This window comes from Heloderma suspectum, chromosome 3, assembly GCF_057233095.1.
Source record: "Heloderma suspectum isolate Gila_16-S chromosome 3, 16-S_ref, whole genome shotgun sequence".
Taxonomy (NCBI): Eukaryota; Metazoa; Chordata; class Lepidosauria; order Squamata; family Helodermatidae; genus Heloderma; species Heloderma suspectum.
The window spans coordinates 124424348-124442905 of record NC_139460.1 but is presented as its reverse complement, the minus strand read 5'-3'; the positions used below and the strand labels follow the sequence as shown (position 1 = coordinate 124442905).

Here is an 18558-nt window from a genome sequence, read left to right as displayed (position 1 = left end):
ATAACTATTATTGTTTGATGTTGATAGGATATACAAAATATACATACTATCAACATATTGTCCAGAATGTACAGTGAAATTGCAAGCTTGTTTATAGATCTGAGCAGATTCTAGCTACAGGCCACATATAGTTATTTCAGACCCCTAGTAAGGCAATAGTTTTTATACTACTGGGCATCCTGAAATAAGGACTCTGAAGCCTGTGTCTCATTTGGAGAATTCTTTCTCCAACAGTTAAAATATAATTGCCTGTCCCCTAAAATTGTACTTTTATCTATGGACTCTTGTAGTACTTGCTGTATGCTCTGCAGTTATTAATGCAATAGGTCTACTAGCAATAAGCGTTCTTCCTTTAGGAAAAAGATAACTGACAGAATATTCCACATAAGTTAGGTTATACATGCAGTCCAACACTGCAACTCCCAGCATCCCCCAGCTAGCATGCTGAGCCATGGTGGTCAGCATCTTCCCCAGATGGGCCGTTTCTGACACACACACTTTTGGGAAAAACATTTAGAGGGAAATTTGTATTTGCAGCGAATACAAAGAGTCTTGTGGCACTGGCGCCTTAAAGATGAACCAATGTATTAGGTGGACTGTAGTCCACAACAGCTTATCCCATAATAAATTGGTTCATGTTAAGGGTGCCACAAGACTGTGTTATCTCTATGTGAGAAGTGTCTCTTTTTCAAAAGGATTCTTTCAAGGGCCACATTTTCCTTTAACCATCTTGCCCACTCAAAACCTTGTGGATGAGTTGGGCTTTGTGTCACTTGTAGATTTAGGTTCAGCCAGTGGGGAAGTTAGCTTTGAAAGCGTACTTGTATGCAATATGTTAATTACGAAATGCACACAGGGCAGGAAATTAATAACTATCTGGCAGAGACATTCCTTAACTATTGCCAGTTTGGGGCATTTATCAGGTGGGAAGGATGTGTACTGTATTTGAAGATGGAATGGAATGAGACTGTTCCCTGAGGCACAGCGGCTATTTCCTGAACGATAACTAATCCAGCTTGCTCTTAATCTTCAGTCAGTTTTGAATTTGGACAGGTGGAATATCAAATGTATCCAAAAAGGGCTTTTACCATCAAACCATCCAAATCTGACATGCCTTCACTGAAAATAGTAGAGGATTGTGGAAAGCACGGAAGGTTGTTTTTATAGTCTGGGTACCACAGAGTTGCTGCCATTCCCAGACTGTCTGCCAAATTAATACTCATTATATAATTTTAGACAAAATCACAATATAATTTCTTAACGTATTAAAGATCTTGTTTATTAATGCCTTAAACATAACTATAAGGAGTTTAAACAACGCAAAGCTGTCATTAATTTTCAGTTAGGAAATTTCAACTGTGTTTCCTATACTCTACTACATCTTATTTAAAATTTTGTTTATACGCATTCTAAAAAGCTGTTAAATAAACACCATAATATACTGACCTCTCTAATTATGAATTACTTATTAATATTCCTTTCGTTCTCTTTTTCTAAGGAAAAGGTGATGTTGAGCCAAAGAACCCAGAAAACAGTACATCACATACATCGTAAGTCAGCTTAATATTTGTGGTCAGGAATAATGGTTTTGTTTGCCTTGACATACAAATTTCTTAGAGTTTCTGTCTCCTTTTAAAATACTATTCTTAACTATGCTTTCAGTGATTAATTGTATGCTAATTGTGTAGTCAGCTTTAATATCCCTTGATTTTTAAAATAGGCTCCATAACAAAGAGAACATACACTTTTTGGAGTAAGCATGGCATTATTTCATAAAAAATTGAGAGGTTTTCCATATGAGAACAGGAGCTTGGCTCACTGGCTAAAACGTATCATGTTACATATTGCCTTTGATGTACTGATGTAATTCTAAAAGACTGCATTCTGCAGCTTCACCTTTGAATTACAGAAATCCAATTATAGCTATCTACCATCTCTCACAGTTGGTTGATAATTCTGAATTAACAAAACCAATAGAAAAATAAATCAGAAAATTCATTTTTAATATATCAGTGTTCTTTATTCTAATGTAACAGTGGGAGCTTGTATCTATTTTTTCAATATACAAAACAACTCAACTGTTTTCCCTGCTATACAGATCTCCAAGCCATCAAATAGAAATACTCAGGTTCCAAGGAGTAGGAGTTTCGAAGAAACCCTGGCTAGACAAGTAAACTCCATTTAGCCTACATGCTCAGAGTTAGTCCTGTAAATATAGCTCCACCTTTTTACCTATTTGAAGAGGCAGTTTTTCATGTAACAGTGCAGATCTGTGAATTCTAGTGTGAATCCTTCTGTACTGTATACCCTCTGGTTCCTGTTATTTAAATTCACAGTCCTCTATAATGTAAATCTTGTAAGGTGCCACCATTTGTTCCATGACCAAGAACAGTCACTGAAGGTGCAATAAGGGTGATTTAGTGTTGAATGTTCTTGATAGCAGCTATCATATATTTCAATAACCTCTCGAAACAAATCTAAAAAATTGTTTGACACAGCCTAGTAAATATTTTGTCCGGCAAATTTTATTATAGAATATGATGGGTAATTGTTCATACACTTATTGTATGACTCAACTGCCAGCAATTTTAAAGTTTCATGTAATGTTCACTGGTCTAAAACAAATTTTATTTTATTTAAAAATTGCATTCCAGTGAATGCATAAGGAATGGTGATTTTAATGTCATCTGCATGTATTATAGAGAACTAAACACTGCTTTTTACTTCTTTTTAGCAAAATCACCCCAGTTTTGATGGATGAGTTTCAGCATGTTCAACCTGAGGATGTGGACAAGTTGCTTGGAGGAGTGAGGCCAACCATTTGTTTGTTGGATTCTTGCCCATCCTGGTTACTAAATGCTGCCAGAGGAGGACTGGCCAGCTGGGTGGTCAAGGAGGCAAATGCTTCCTTGGGCTAGGGCTATGTCACAGTTCCTTTAAAGGAAGCTGTGGTAAGGCCATTTGTGTGTGTGGGGGGGGGGATGGATACTGCATCCCACCATCCTCGATAACTATTGACAAATCTCTAACATTCGTTTTCTGGGCAAGGTCCTAGTGCATATGGTGGCAACTCAACTCTAGGCGTTCCTGGATGAAACTGATTATTTGGATCCTTTCCAATCTGGGTTTAGGGACTGAAACACCCTTGATCACCTTGGTGGATGACCTACACTGGGAACTAGATGGGAAGACTGTGCCCCTTTTGGTTCTGCTGGACCTCTCAGCAGCATTAGATACCATAGACTGTGGTAGCCTTCTAGGGTGATTGGCCAATATGGGACTTGGGGACACTGTGTTGCAGTGGTTCCAATCTTACCTGGCTGAACACTTCCAGAAGGTGGTGCTACTTGGCCCTGTGGCTTCAGGCCTATCCCCTATGCTAACATCTATATGAAGCCACTGGGAGAGGACATCTAGAGTTTGGGGATTGGGTCTCACCACTATGCTGATGATACCCAGCTCTATCTCTCTTTGTCAACTGATGCCAAGGAGACTGAGGAAGTCCTGAATTATTGCATGGATGCAGCAGTGATGGACTGGATGTGGGTTAACAAGCTCAGGCTCAATCCAGACAAGACAGAGGCGCTATTTGTCAGTAGGAAAGCTAATCTAGGATTGGAGGCACAGCCTGTTCTGGATGGGGTAGGGCTCCCTCTGAAGAATCAGGTTTACAGATTATTATTATTATTATTATTATTATTATTTTATTTATACTCCGCCTTTTCCCCAGTACTGGGACACAAGGCGTTGTACAAACATGAAAACATATACAATTAAAACATATGAAAATATACAAAAGTTAAAATATAATTAAACAATACAATTAACATTAAATTAAAACAGCATTTTAAAACAGCATTTTAGCAGCTTACCCCCAGGTTCCAACTCTGTCGCAAAGGCCTGCTGGAATAAGAATGTTTTAGCCTGCCTCCGGAAACACATCAAGGAGGGAGCCATCCTAGGCCCCCTGGGAAGGGTGTTCCACAGCTGTGGGGCAGCCACTGAGAAGGCCCTCTCCCTGGTTCCCACCAAATGTGCCTGTGACAGTGGTGGGACTGAGAGAAGGGCTCCCCAGAAGATCTCAGGACATGGGCAGGTTCATAAGGGAGAATACGGTCTTTCAGATAACTTGGACCAAAGCCGTGTAGGGCTTTAGGTCATAGCCAGCACTTTGAATTGTGCCCGGAAACAGACTGGAAGCCAGTGAAGCTGTTTTAACAAGGGAGTTGTATGCTCCCTGTAGTCTGGCAGCAGCTCTTTGGACCAGCTGCAGTTTCCGAACACTTCATAGGCAGCCCCACGTAGAGCACGTTGCAGTAATCCAAACGGGATGTAACCAAGGCATGTGTCACCGTGGCCAGATCAGACATCTTCAGGAATGGGCGCAGTTGGCACGCTAGTTTTAACTGTGCAAAAGCACTCCTGACCACCGTTGAAGATTGGGATGCTTCTGGGCCTATCATTGCTTCTGGAGAGTCAGGCAGCTGCTGTGGCCAGGAGCACCTTTGCCCAACTTCGACTGATACACCAGCTTTACTGCTTCCTGGAGAAGGCAGATCTGGCCACAATGATCCAGGCCTTAGTCACTTCCCACTTAAATTGTTGCAACAAACTCAACATGGGGTTGCCCTTGAAGAGTATTTGGAAAATGTAGCAGTCAGTTTATTATCTGACCAGAGCTTTGTTACATGAGCTAACCAATCTGGGCACAACTCAAGGTGCTAGTGTTGAAAGACTGCGCCCTCCCATATGAACCTGCCTATAGTTTAAGATCTTCTTTGGATGCCCTTCTGAGTGTCCCACCACTAAGAGAGGTTAGGTTGGTGGGAACAGAGGATAGACCTGCTTTATGGAATCTCTCCACCTATGGAACTTTCTCCCAAGGGAAGTTAGGCTGGCCCCTTCTTTGTTCAGTTTTAGGAAGGCTGTTAAAACTTTTTGGTACCATGTGGGTTTTAAGTATTTTTAGGCCGCAATCCTATCCATGTCCAATCCTATCCAAAAGTCATACAACTCCCAGAATTCCTCAGCTAGCCATGCTGGTTGGAGAATGCTGGGAATTGTAGGACATTTTCTGTCTAAACATGCATAGGATTGTGCCCCTAATGTATTAGCTCCACACTCTGTTTTTAAGATCCTCTCCTGCTCTTAATTCTGCTGGTGGTAATGTTTTAAATTTATTTTTAAAGTTTTAAATGGTTTTAAAGCTTTTACAAATGTTCAAGTTTTACAACTGTTTTATGTTTTAATTGTAAGATGCCTTGGGGACCCTATTTGGGGCAAAAGATAACTCATAAATTTATAAATAAATAGTTCTTAACATGGGTTTAGACAATAATGAATAGAATTCATTTGTTTATAGCACAAAGGCCATTACAAAATACAATATGAAATATAGCAATACAAAAAATATAAAATATAATACAGAATACCAGTGAAAGCAACCAGACAGAAATACACCTTTACAAAAGGTCTATAACCGATCATCTCCTTCACAGTCCACTGCAGACATCTTTAAAAAATTGTGATGGATTTTCTGTGTTGTTACTGCAAAGGTAGCGACCTTGTTTGTGATGAAATTACTATAATCTGCCAACAAGTCACAGATAGTGTCACTTGGGGGCCATCTTGCTCTTATTTTCAAAAGATCTCCCAGAAAGCGAGCCCGGGGTTCCTTATACAGAGGACAATATAACAGGTAATGCACTACATGTTATACTTCTCTGGTGCCACAGGTACACAACTGCTGTGCATGGGAGATCCCTTTATACTTTCCTTCCAAATATGCTGAGAACATTGTTTGAAAACAAAGGGCAGTGAATGCCTTTCTAAGGGCAACAAAAGTCAACTCCTGGAGGTAAGGTTGAAAGTATTAGCCTCTCTTAATCAGACTGAACCATGGGACAAATGCCTGAAATTGACTGGCATGTACATTTTCATGGCAATCCACCTCAAAGGTTCTGTCTCTGATGAACTGTGTGTCCTTATGAGCTAAGGTAGTCTGATCCTCTCCAAAACAGAACTGTGACAATGATAGCCAATGATGGGACCATCGGCCTTTGGCAAGTTGCTCAACAAAACATTGTTTTAGATTTTCTTCCTTGGCATTCAGCAATCTTTTGCCATACAAAATAGATGCCTTAGGGATACTGGCCTTAATGGATGGGAGTCCAACTTCCAATCTCAGCAAGACAGAAGGAACCCCTGGAAGCAGTGCCAACAGTTCTTCAGGAACCCATTCTGGATGGTCTCAACTACAGAGTCCTGCCCCTGCCCCCATATCTCAGCCCCATATAGGAGTTGAGGGAGTACCTTGGTTGTATAGATTTTCAGTGTAGGATCCACCAAGGAGCCCCCTTTAAGCCTCCCAAAAGTTAGAATTACCTTTGCTGTTCTCCAAGTTGAAAGTCTTGCTGCCTCTATATGAGATTTCCAACTGCACCTAGAGGAGAAATGTATCCCCAAGTATTTGAAGTTGGAACATTGTTCAGTCATGTGCTCATCTATGCACTATTTATGAAGGTGCTTCCTCCTTGCAAAGACCATTACCTTTGTTTTGGAATAACTTATAACCAAATTCTCCAAGCTACAAACCTTGCCTAGCTTGTTTAGAAGCCTTCTTAGCCCTACTTGGGTGGTGGATAGAAGTGCCTTGTCATCAGCATACAACAATATCTGGATATTTCTATTTCCAATTGCTGGGGGGAGACAATCCATATAACTTAAATAAGATACTAGGTTATTCACATAGAAGTTGAACAAGAAGGGAGCCAATAAGCAGCCTTGCCTAGCTCTTGTTCTAGTGTTAACCCTATCTGAAAGAAATCCTGACAAACCAATACACACTCTTAGATCAGTATAAGAATAAAGTTTCTGAATCAGAAACAACAAGCATTGATCTATATTAGTGCATGACAAGTTTCCCCATAAACGACCTCTATCTACTAAATCAAATGCTGAGATAAAGTGCACAAAGGCCACATACAGACCTCCTCCGGACCTCCCCAGACTTTTCTGGATCGAGTGGGCAAGCACAAAATATTGGTTGATTGTGCTTCTCCCACATCAAAATCTGGCTTGTTCTTCAACTAGCATGTCATTTTCCTCTGCCTATGCTTTGAGTTTGTTCAACAAAACCCTTCCATAAACATTTGATACTATATCCAGAAGGCTAATTGGCCTATAATTTGGGAGGTCAGATCTCTCACCCATTTTATATAGAGGTACAGTAATAGCAAACCACCACCCAACCAGAATAATTCCTGTCAATATAGGAAAATATCTTGGTCAAAACTGGGGCCTACCAGGAGGAATTAAATTTAAACATCTCAGGTGGGAACATATCTTCCTCGGTAGCTTTACCTATTTTTTATTGTCATTTTTTAAAATAAGAGCAAATCTCCTGTGGAGAGACTGGGATCCACCCAGAAAGGTCTTTAGCAAATTAATCCTCCCCAGCAGGTGTGGAGCCTTGGAAGATACTCTCAAAATGCTGCTGCCATTTAAGGGCAGGGATTTGAGCATCTAGATAAAGCCTGGTGTATAAACCTGAATGGACCATCTTCCAAAATTTAATGTTGTCGTTTTGCCTCACAGCCAAACTCAAACCTATCCATCTTTCTCTAATAAATACATCCTTCTTCCTTTCCAATAAGGCCTTATGTAGTGATGGTTTCTTGATCAGGATCTTAATTAGATGTTCTGATCTAGTCCTTCTAGGACTATGAATGAGCCTAGATAATTGTTTTTTCCATAGTCCTACATTCCCTATCATACCATCAGGAGCTGCCCCTTTTCAGCAGCTCCTGATGGTATGATGTAACTCATTTACTGAGGGAACTGCACTGGCTGCCTATTCGCTACCAGGCCAGGTTTAAGGTACTAGTACTAGTGTATAAAAACCCTTAGCAACTTGGGACCAGAATATCTGAGAAAGCACCTTCTCTTTTACCAACCTGCCCAGTCATTGTAATCATCACAGGGCATGTCCCTGGTGGTTCCTGTCCCGCTCTAGAGCAAGTCTTGGCTGTTTGCAGGCACATACAGGGAGCAAGGCAATAGAGTAGTCAATTGGCAAGCAAAGGGTCAAGCCCACAGGTTTCAGGCCAAGGAGGTTTAAGCTAAGGCAGGAGTGGTCAAAATCCAAGCAGAGGTAGTCAAGATAACAAGCCAGAGGCTGAACACAGTAAATCAGTCAGGTACATTATGCAGTCTAGAAGGTCAGGAAACAGAGCATCAGACAGGGCACAATTCAGGAGGAAAGATACACACCAAACACTAAATAGACCAAGTTGTTCCAGCACTGTCTGGATTTCAGTGAAGGCTTTTAAGCCCAAAGCCAGCCAAACCCCACCCAGAGCTCAGCTGTAGCAATCAGAGCTCACGTTCCAGAGCCTACTCCTGAGGAGTCCCTTTCTCCTGAGGAGATCTTTTCTGGAGGTGAGCACTCCTTCGCACAGGAGCCCTGCTAGCCTGTTTCCTGAGGTGATGATGCTCCTGGGGATCAGGGGGTGACTCAGCCTCTGCCTCAGAGGCAGAGTCCCTCTCTCTTGACAAGGATGGCCCTGCAGCCACTTCCCTCGAGGGTTCAGGCTCCTGTGGGTCTGGTGGCAGTCCCTTGTCTAGGGTAGGGATGGCAGAGCATTCCGCCACGGATCTCGGTGAGGCCGAATGCCAGTGCATTCGGCCCCCCGAAATCTGTGTCAGAATGGCCTGCCACCCCCCCGCGGATCCCTCCCGGGACGAGACTTACCTAGGGTGGATCTTCCAGGCGGCGGCAGCTCCGGCAGCAGCTGTGGCTGCAGTGGCTGGTCTTCCGACCGGCTGCCGCTGCCGCCATTTACAGTCTTGGTTAAAAAAAAAAAGACATGATAGGCTACGTAAAGATTTACAGAGCCTATCATGGCTGAGTGGGTTTAAAAAAAAAAAAAGACGTGATAGGCTACATAAATTTTTACGTAGCCTATCATGGCTGGGTGGGTTTAAAAAAACCAACAAACCCGCGTATGCAAATGGCGGCAGCTATGGCCGCCGCCATTTGCGTTCCTTCTTTTTAGGCATCTTAGTCTACGTAAATATTTATGTAGACTATGATGGCGAAAATCAAGGGGAACGCAAATAGCGTAGCGGGCGCTATTTGCGTCCCCTTTTGATTCACCGTTTTAGCCAACGTAAAGATTTACGTAGGCTAAAACGGGAAATAAAAAAGGGACGCAAATAGTGCCCGCTACGCTATTTGCGTTCCCCTTGATTTTCGCCGTCATAGTCTACGTAAATATTTACGTAGATTCAGATGGCGAAAAAGAAGGAACGCAAATGGCAGTGGCCGTAGCTGCCGCCATTTGCGTACACGGGTGTGTTGTTTTTTTTTACCCAGAGCCCTCCACGGCCGGAAATCCAGCTGCGGACGGCTCTGGCCTGGCTGGGCCTGGCCAGCTGCTCCGCAGATCTGCCGTGGAGCACAGCCGGCCATTCGAGGATTCCGGGGGGGAGGAACGCAGCGCCTCCCCCCCATCGAGGATTCCAGGGGGAGGGACAGAACGCCTCCCCCCCCACCATCAACATAATCCGCAAACAGGTAAGTCACTTTCGTACATCCCTAGTCTGGGGTATCCTGGGCTTCTGGGGCCTCCAGCTCCTCCCCTGAGGAGGACTCCTCCAGTCGGGGCATGACTGTTCCACATGGACCCATGGCCCAGCTGGAGTCCACCAGGAAAAGAGCCTTCACTGTAGTGGCCCCCTTCCTGTGGAACTCCCTGCCTTTGGAGGTCAGACAGGCGCCAACGTTGTGTTGCTTTTGGCGCCTCCTGAAGATACTGTTATTTTGAGAGGACTTCCTTGAGTGACCAGCTGTGATTTATTAAGTTCAGAATCTGTTTCTTTTAAAATGTTTTAATGGTTTTAATGTGGTGTTCTGTTCTTTTATCTTGTTGTTCACTGCTCTGAAATATTTGATGTGGAGCAGTATATAAGTATAAAATAAACAAAACTTTCATTATGCATCTTGGGGGTCTGTGAATGGCCTGAGTGCACTAAATGGGGTTTCAGTTAGTCTACGATTTTTTGGCAACCCTCCATGATCTCCAGATTACCTGCCAAGATTCTGTTTATTAGCTCTTGCAAGGCAGGGCCATGTAGCAAATCTGTGATCTGAGCTAGGACCATTTGAGCTCTCTATTACCAGAAGTGACCATCTCAAAGGGATATATGCTTTTATTCTGATTTGAGTTAGTTGCCAGCTGGATAACTAGTTTAATAGGATAATGATCGCTCTCTGGTCAGTCTTCTACTGAATTTTTTTTTACTCATGAGAATAAGATTGGGAAATCAGAAAATAATATGCTGCCACCCCCCCCCCCTTGATGAAAGAAACATATACTGACCTGCAGATACGTCCACACAACTGCCATTCAGAATTAACAAAAAATATTTGTAAACCAACATAATAAGATTCTGACCATTCTTATTACATTTCTTGTTCTGAGAGTATCTGTCCAACAAGTGGAAATCCTCCATGCAGATGTCCAAGTGTTTAAATAACTCCAAATTTAATTGCCCCAACCAAGCATTTAAACCTGCTCCCATAATAATATGTGGGTTTTCTGACTGAGTAACAGTGTTCCTCGAGATAGTCTCTGGGTGTATCCATGTATCATGAGGAGGAGGCTGTAGAGATTTCTCTGGGGGAACATAAACATTAATACAAAATTAAGAGATGCCATTATTAAGCTTTACCTGGAGTGTTGGAATGCCATCATGGGACTGAGAACACGGCAGTTGCCCTCTACTTCCACAGAAACAAAAACTGCTAATCCGCCACTGCAGTGACCTATCTTATGATGTTTTACAGCTGTGGCAGCATAAACCCTGAAACCCTGAAGATGCAAACTAGAAACATCCTTCACCCAAGTTTCTTGAAGGCAGATCATATGAAACTTTTGTAAATAACTAGCAAACTCTTTCTCTACTAATTTACCATGCCATCCAGAGATATTCCAAGACAATATAATAAGATTTTAAAAAGTATTTTCCTCCCTATTGCTTCTTAGTCAGCCATACCCAGGAAAAGATAATAGGTGGACTACATTCTTTACAAGAAATTTTATTCTCTTTCTTGGGAATAGAGAAGGGTGTATCCACCCCAGTGGCGGGCTCTGTTTATAACGGGGCTAATTTCCCCCAAGATGCTGGTACTGATAACCCCTTTACATCTAGATATATAAGAGAGAGCCCTCTCCTGATTTAGGCAATAAAATTTTCAATATTCATTAAGTTTTTGGTACGGGGCTAATTTCCCCCAAGATGCTGGTACTGATAACCCCTTTACATCTAGATATATAAGAGAGAGCCCTCTCCTGATTTAGGCAATAAAATTTTCAATATTCATTAAGTTTTTGGTACTGTCACAGTACCGATAAGCCCACCAATGTTTTAAAAGCACACATTGTAAAGGCTGCTGGAGCTAACGTGCAATGGAAACATTCTAACTATATCAAAGGGTGTACTGCTTTTAGATGCTTTTGGAAAATATATTTGTTTGCTTACTGTGTTCTGCAGTAGCATTCTTCAGTACCACTGCAGGCAGGGGGTAGAGGTTCAAGATGAAACAAGTAGTAAATGCACAAGAATACATGGAGGAAGAGTGATGTTGTTTTGCTCTCCATTCCCATAGCAATTTGGAACATCATTTGCAGGCCCATTTTTCTTTGAAAACAAAGGCATAAGAGTAGATCTCTATAACTTGTGACCAGCTAATACAGAATTCAGCCCACCAGTCATATATGGCTACCTAAACTTTGGGTTTTTGCTTCCTGCGTGGGACCAAAGTATAGCACCTGTCAGGCTGCTATCCATGGGTGGTATTTTGCTCGGTGGGTCACCGGGAGTGAAAATCTACACTAACAACAATGGAAGGGTTTGCATGTAATGTCAAATCATGTTTTAGTGTTACAAGGATGAACCACAATAAGGTTGCATGCTTCCTCTCCCCTCTCCTCCTCTAGTGTGGCCACTATTTCTGTCAAATTCAGTCTCATCTGAATTGCGGAAGGTGGTTGCTCCACATCATTCATGAGAACACAGCGCCATCCCTGTGCCCCTGGTTGATAGGGAACACAGAAGTTGCCAAAAGGAAAAGGGAAGGAAAGAAGAAGAAGTAAAGAAAGGGGATAGCCAGTGGGCACTTCTTACTGCACAGTGCATATTCACATTCTTTTTATTCATATCTTTTTTGGAAAAATAACTGAGGTTACTGAGCTAAAACATATTTATCCGAAGGTTTCACTATTAAGTCAGGATTCCAAGGAGCTGGTTGGGGATTTACTAATGCCAAATGGGAGTCAGTGACATTTCTGAAGATGAGTGATCTGTTGACAAGTCACCTAGAAGTAGGGATGTCAGAGAATTCCGCCACGGATCTCGGTGAGGCTGAATGCCAGTGCATTCGGCCCCCCGAACTCCGTGGCAGAACGGCCTGCCACCCCCCCGCGGATCCCCCCTGGGACGAGACTTACCTGGGGCAACTGTTCCGGACGGTGGCGGCTCCAGCGGCGGCTTTGGCGGCGGCGGCAGCAGCTGGTCTTCCAACCGGCTGCCGCCGCCGCCATTTGCAGTCCCCCCCCCCTATTCATGATAGGCTACGTAAAGACTTACGTAGCCTATCACGTCTGGGTTATAAAAAAAAACAGGTACGCAAATGGCGGATGCTATTTGCGTTCCCCCTTATTTTCGCCGTCTTAGTCTATGTAAATATTTACGTAGACTAAGACAGTGAAAATAAAGGGGAACGCAAATAGCGTCCGCTACGCTATTTGCGTTCCCCTTAGTTTCGCCGTCTTAGTCTACATAAATATTTACGTAGACTAAGACAACCAAAAATAGGGAACGCAAATGGCGGCCATAGCCGCCGCCATTTGCATACGCATCTTTTTTTTTTTTTAACCCAGATGTGATAGGCTACGTAAGTCTTTATGTAGCCTATCACGGCCGAATACAGGGACGCAAACGGCGGCGGCTACAGCCGCCGCCATTTGCGTCCCTGCTAGCCAGCGGCTGGATGTCCGGCTGCTGGCGGAGCCAGCCAGTGGCTCTGCGGAATCCCCGCGGAGTGGAGCCGGCCAGCGAGGATTCCTGGGGGAGGGACGGAGCTCCTCCACCCCCAGCGGAAGCCGGCAGAGCCAGGTAAGGGGGGTTTCGTACATCCCTACCTAGAAGAAAGTATAAGGATTCCCATCTCCCCAGAAAGTATATAAAATGTATGTTAAAAGTATGTTAAGTAATTGCTTGAAGTTATAGTGACCTTGGTAGAAACTTAAAGGAACAAGTTAATTTTGTTTCTGCATATCTGAGACTTCATACACAAACTGAACATACAGTCAGGGCCAGAAATATTGGAACAAGGATTACTGTTTTGGCAGTTGGCCTCTGTACACCACCACATTGAAGTTGAAAGGAAACACACCCAGATGGGAGCAAAGTCAGGACTTTCAGCTGTAATTCAAGGGGTGTGACAAAAGTGGGGCACTAACCATTCAGGAAGTACAGCCAGTGGCATACACACACACCCATGGTTGGTAGCTCTTCAGTAATGGAACAATGGCTGACAAGCAGCTGCATGGCCAGGTGTGGCCTGTTTCCGGGGTACCCCATGACCAATCAAGCAGATAAAAGGCCTGGAGGTGGTTCTGAGTGTGACATTTGCATTTGGTAGCTGTTCACTGGAACTCCCAACATGAGGTCCAAAGAGGTGTCCATGTTAGTGAAGGAGGCCATCATTAGGCTGAGGAAACAACATAAACCCATCAGAGAGATAGCAAAAACATTGGGAGTGGCCAACACAGCAGTTTGGAACATCCTGAAAAAGAAGGAATTAACGGGCAAGCTCAGCAACAGCAAAAGGTCTGGAAGACCACGGAAGACAACTAAAGTAGATGACCGCAGAATTCTGCTCATGGTGAAGAGGAACCCTTTCACAACATCTAGCCATGTCAAGAATGCTCTTGCAGAGGTAGGCATGTCATTGTCAACATCTACAGTCAAGAGACGGCTTTATGAATGTAAATACAGAGGCTTCACAACAAGGTGCAAACCACTCGTAACACTCAAGAACAGACAGGCCAGATTAGCCTTTGCCAGCAAACACCTAAAAAAGCCTGCCCAGTTCCGGAATAAGATTCTTTGGACTGATGAAACCAAGATTAACTTGTACCAGAATGATGAGAAGAGAAAAGTATGGAGAAAGACAGGAACAGCTCATGATCCAAAGCATACCACATCATCTGTCAAACATGGTGGAGGCAGTGTTATGGCATGGGCATGTATGGCTGCCAATGGAACCGGGTCACTGGTGTTTATTGATGACCTGACTGCTGATAAAAGCAGCAGGATGAATTCTGAAGTGTATGGGGCTATACTTTCTGCTCAGATTCAGCCGAATGCTGCCAAACTGATGGGACGCCGCTTCATATTACGGATGGATAATGACCCCAAACATACAGCAAAAGCTACCCCAGAGTTTCTCAAGGCAAAGAAGTGGGATGTTCTTCAATGGCCAAGTCAGTCACCTGATCTCAACCCAATAGAATATGCTTTTCACTTACTGAAGACCAGGCTGAAGGCAGAAAGACCCACAAACAAGCAGCAGCTGAAGGCAGCTGCAGTGAAGGCCTGGCAAAGCATCTTGAGGGAGGAAACTCAGCATTTGGTCATGTCCATGGGTTCCAGACTTCAGGCAGTCATTGACTGCAAAGGATTTTCATCCAGGTATTAAAGGCAATCCTTAAGTTTGAAATGATATTGGTTTGTTCCATTACTTATGAGCCACCAAGGATGGGTGTGTGTGTATGCCACTGGCTGTCCTTCCTGAATGGATAGTGCCCCACTTTTGTCCAACCCCTTGAATTACAGCTGAAAGTCCTGACTTTGCTCCCATCTGGGTGTGTTTCCTTTCGACTTCAATGTGGTGGTGTACAGAGGCCAATTGCCAAAACTGTTATCCTTGTTCCAATAATTCATCCTTTCACTGGATTTACTGCTTCCATCAAACATTACTCTCACAGACAGATTTATTACCCTCCTGAATCAGGGAGAGCTCCATTCATAAGCGGAACATTTACATTTATGTCCTCCTGAAAAGTGGGGATCATCTCCCTCCAGCTAGATTACTCCAGTACTAAAAAAAAAAAAAAAAGGAGGAGGAGGAAGAGGAAGAAAAGGGAGGGAAACCTAAATGTCACAGCCTCTGGCATCTGTTTATCTCAGATTTCCAGGGAAAGTATAGTCTAGGAGGTATACACTGGATGAGTTTGCATAACATGACAACGCACCCTGGCGAACAACCCACAGTGAGCATGACAGATGATCAGGCTTACTGTGGGTTGTCCTCTCCCTCTATCCCCCTCAGTCCTCCAGCCAGCTCTGGTATGTATCCCAGGGGAACTTTTGGCAGAACCCATCTTGTCTGCCCTTCGCGTCCCCATCCCGATCATGACCCTGTTTTAATTCCTGGCTTTTTTATATTATATTTTTGCATGTGCCAACATTTGCACAAATGGGGCCCGAATATACGCCCCAGGAATTTGCGCAAATGTCTTTGTAATGATGTTGTTGTTGTAGGCTTTTCACAGTTGCTCAAGTGTCTTGCCTATTGCTTTGTATGTTTCAGCTGTCAAAGGAAACAAACTGCAGTATGAAACAAACAAGGCAATTGACAAGATGGGACTCCATACAGGCAACTTTGACAGCCATGGACAGGTGGGGAAAAGAGGTCAAGATCGTCCTCTTAGCAAGGTGATCCTCAGGGTTTTAAGCATTGAACTGACACTTGTGGGTGCCCTGCTTCCATTCCACACTTGCCTTTGTCTCCAACAAGTCTTTTAAAGAGAGATCTAGGGTTCACTCCCTTTTTGTGGCTCCCATTCGCAATTACTGCGGCAGTAACTACACTGAATTTGGGGACCCACAAGTGTCAGTTCAACACTTAAAACCTTGAGCATCACACTGCTGCTTCCATGCCACCAGTAGTGATGCACAAATAGTGATACTGACTGCTTTGCAGTTGCTGTGGGAAGGGGTCTTATACCTCCTTCCCCTCTCAGCAACCCAGACGGGCATAGGGATAGACAATAGGTGCCTGGGGTTGCATGTAGCCCATGGGCCATGTACCCCTGATCTAAAGAGTTGTGATATTTGCCAATGTGATGGCAGACACTATTTTATACGTATAATATAAGAAAAACTTCAGTGGGATGCAACAAAGGAAATCTGTATTTTCTTTTCTCAAATCTCTAGCCACTGAGGCTTATTTTCTTAGGCATCTTTATGCTGCACTGGTGATTTCTTGTAATATCTGCCTGTGGGATTTCTCCCCCAGAGAGCATACCAAAAATGTACCCAATTTAATAATGAATGAAGTTAGTGTTTTGTAGAGTGATGGATGTCTTGAAAATTGGGTTGGCTAAAGTCTAGTATTTATCCTTGAACCAAATATCTGGCACAAAATGTACAAGTTCCATTGTACTGTTTCCATCTGTTTATTTTGAACATGACTTGAGAAACATTAACCACCTAACACTGTCAAATATTATTGTGGTCACTTTGTGTTGATCAAGGATGGCTAGAATTTTAAAGACAGTACAGAAATCCACTCATCGAACAAACATGCACATATGTGCAACACATGCTACCACATTTTACTTAGAAAATAAATTGCTATAGTAACTGCCTCCCAAGAATATAGATCTAACAGTTAAATCTAACTATTTATTATCGAATACTGTTGTTAATTGTCTTGGGCACGAAGTGTGGAAATGTGTGATATAAATGTGTATAAACAAGTAAATAATAATAGTAGATCACACAAGTGTGTTTTGAGATACCAGTCTCTTTGCATCAAAGGTATTATTTTCCACATCCTTATCTGGTACAGAATGGCTCGGTTCACATGTCATGATAACCCTGTCTTATAATTTATGAACAGCACACTCTTGAATGCCACCTGAATGCTACCTAAACAACCCACAGACCTTCTGTATGTGGTTTGTTCAGCATGGCATGTGAACCAGGACCTCTGGCTTGTCTGTCCCCAACAAGCCAGAGAAATAACCACAGTTTGTTATTCGGTTATTTCTCTGGCTTGTCAGGCATGCTGCTTGTAAAGATGACATGTGTGAACCAGGTCAATATAGCATGAGTGTCTTTCAGCACATATTTTTGGGTACATTTTGTAATATAAGAAGATACCAATGGCCACTAAAAAGAAAAACTGATGTTTACATTTTGCAGATTAACTTATTTGGAAAATGTTTTGCTTAGGTCAGCTCTGCTATATAGTTTGTAGTCGTTTGTTATTATGAATAGTTCGTTGATTTGTACTTGGGTGATACAGAGACAGGATGATTGCATGAAATACTATAAATGAAATATTTAGAAGGATACAGAAAGATAAGATGATGTAAGTATTGTGCAGAATTTTTAGAAGGCTAAAGAAAGATAAGATAGTATAGTTTATTGCCTTTCTTTCCTTCTTTCTTTCTTTTGATGACTTTGTTTTCCAGAGGATGCAATCTTAATCAAAACTTAATTTAAAATATGTAAAGAAACAATAACTTCATTCTGAGATGAAAAAGTCATAGGAAATAAATGGTTTTCTTTCCGATTGTAAATTGTGGCTGTATCCATTAGAGTGTAAAGTGAAGGCAGGATCCATTTTGTTTCTGGAAGCAGCTCTTTTATCTCTGAATTGATGATGGGAACAGAGAAATGTAAATTTTGTACTGATGTTTCAACCAAGATGAAAGATTTTTGTAAGCAGTGGGTATTGGGATAGAATCTTAAGCCTTCTTTTAATTTTTACATCTATACTGTAACTTTTAAATCATTTGTAATACATTTCAATGCCCTTTTTCTGTCCACTGAATAATAATCATGCTAATAATCATGCTAATGCTAGATTTTCTGGAATGCTTTTTTCCTATGTGCTATACATATCTCATCTCAATAATCCCTACAAGAACTACTGTTATTATCTACTAAACATTGCTGCCGCTAGTACTACTACTACTACTACTATATTGGTATTGCACATGGGGAAAGCTAAGGCTGAGAGATGACAGCTTGTCATCTCAGACAATCCTATGGTCCTGGCAACCAGATTAAATCAGTGCAGTATTGTTAGCATAGCTTAGTTGGAATCCTGTTCACTCAGCAACAAACTTGGGAAGAAAGTGACACCAGTACAAACTAGAAAAAACATAGCAACTCCCATAACCATTGCCCCAGCAGCCATGGCAACACTGCTGACTTACACCAATCATGGAGTGGCGTGGCTGCAACCTCTCCACACATGTTAGCTAGGCATGAAAAGAGCCAATCCACACACAGCAACAGATCATACCTGTATGATGCCTCCCTGTCCCACACAAAGTACAGCCTGCCTGATACAGGGATGCCACAGTGTCCTCACCACTGGCAGGCAGTGGTGCAGGGAGCAAGGGCCTAGCAAACCAGAGGCTCCAGGAATATTCGCACACAAGGTCTGAACCCCTGCTAATAATCATCCTT

The 18558-nt window shown here is 42.7% G+C and overlaps 1 protein-coding gene across 2 annotated transcripts in view; it reads left to right on the top strand.

Moving 5' to 3' along the window:
• The window catches only part of AFF3 (ALF transcription elongation factor 3), a 354490-nt gene that overhangs the window by 195387 nt on the left and 140545 nt on the right, over nucleotides 1–18558 (top strand). For both annotated transcript variants that reach the window (XM_084844410.1, XM_084844411.1), the window contains exon 7: nucleotides 1499–1550. In XM_084844410.1, the coding sequence (XP_084700536.1) occupies nucleotides 1499–1550 (52 nt within the window). The remainder of the gene's footprint in view (nucleotides 1–1498; nucleotides 1551–18558) is intronic.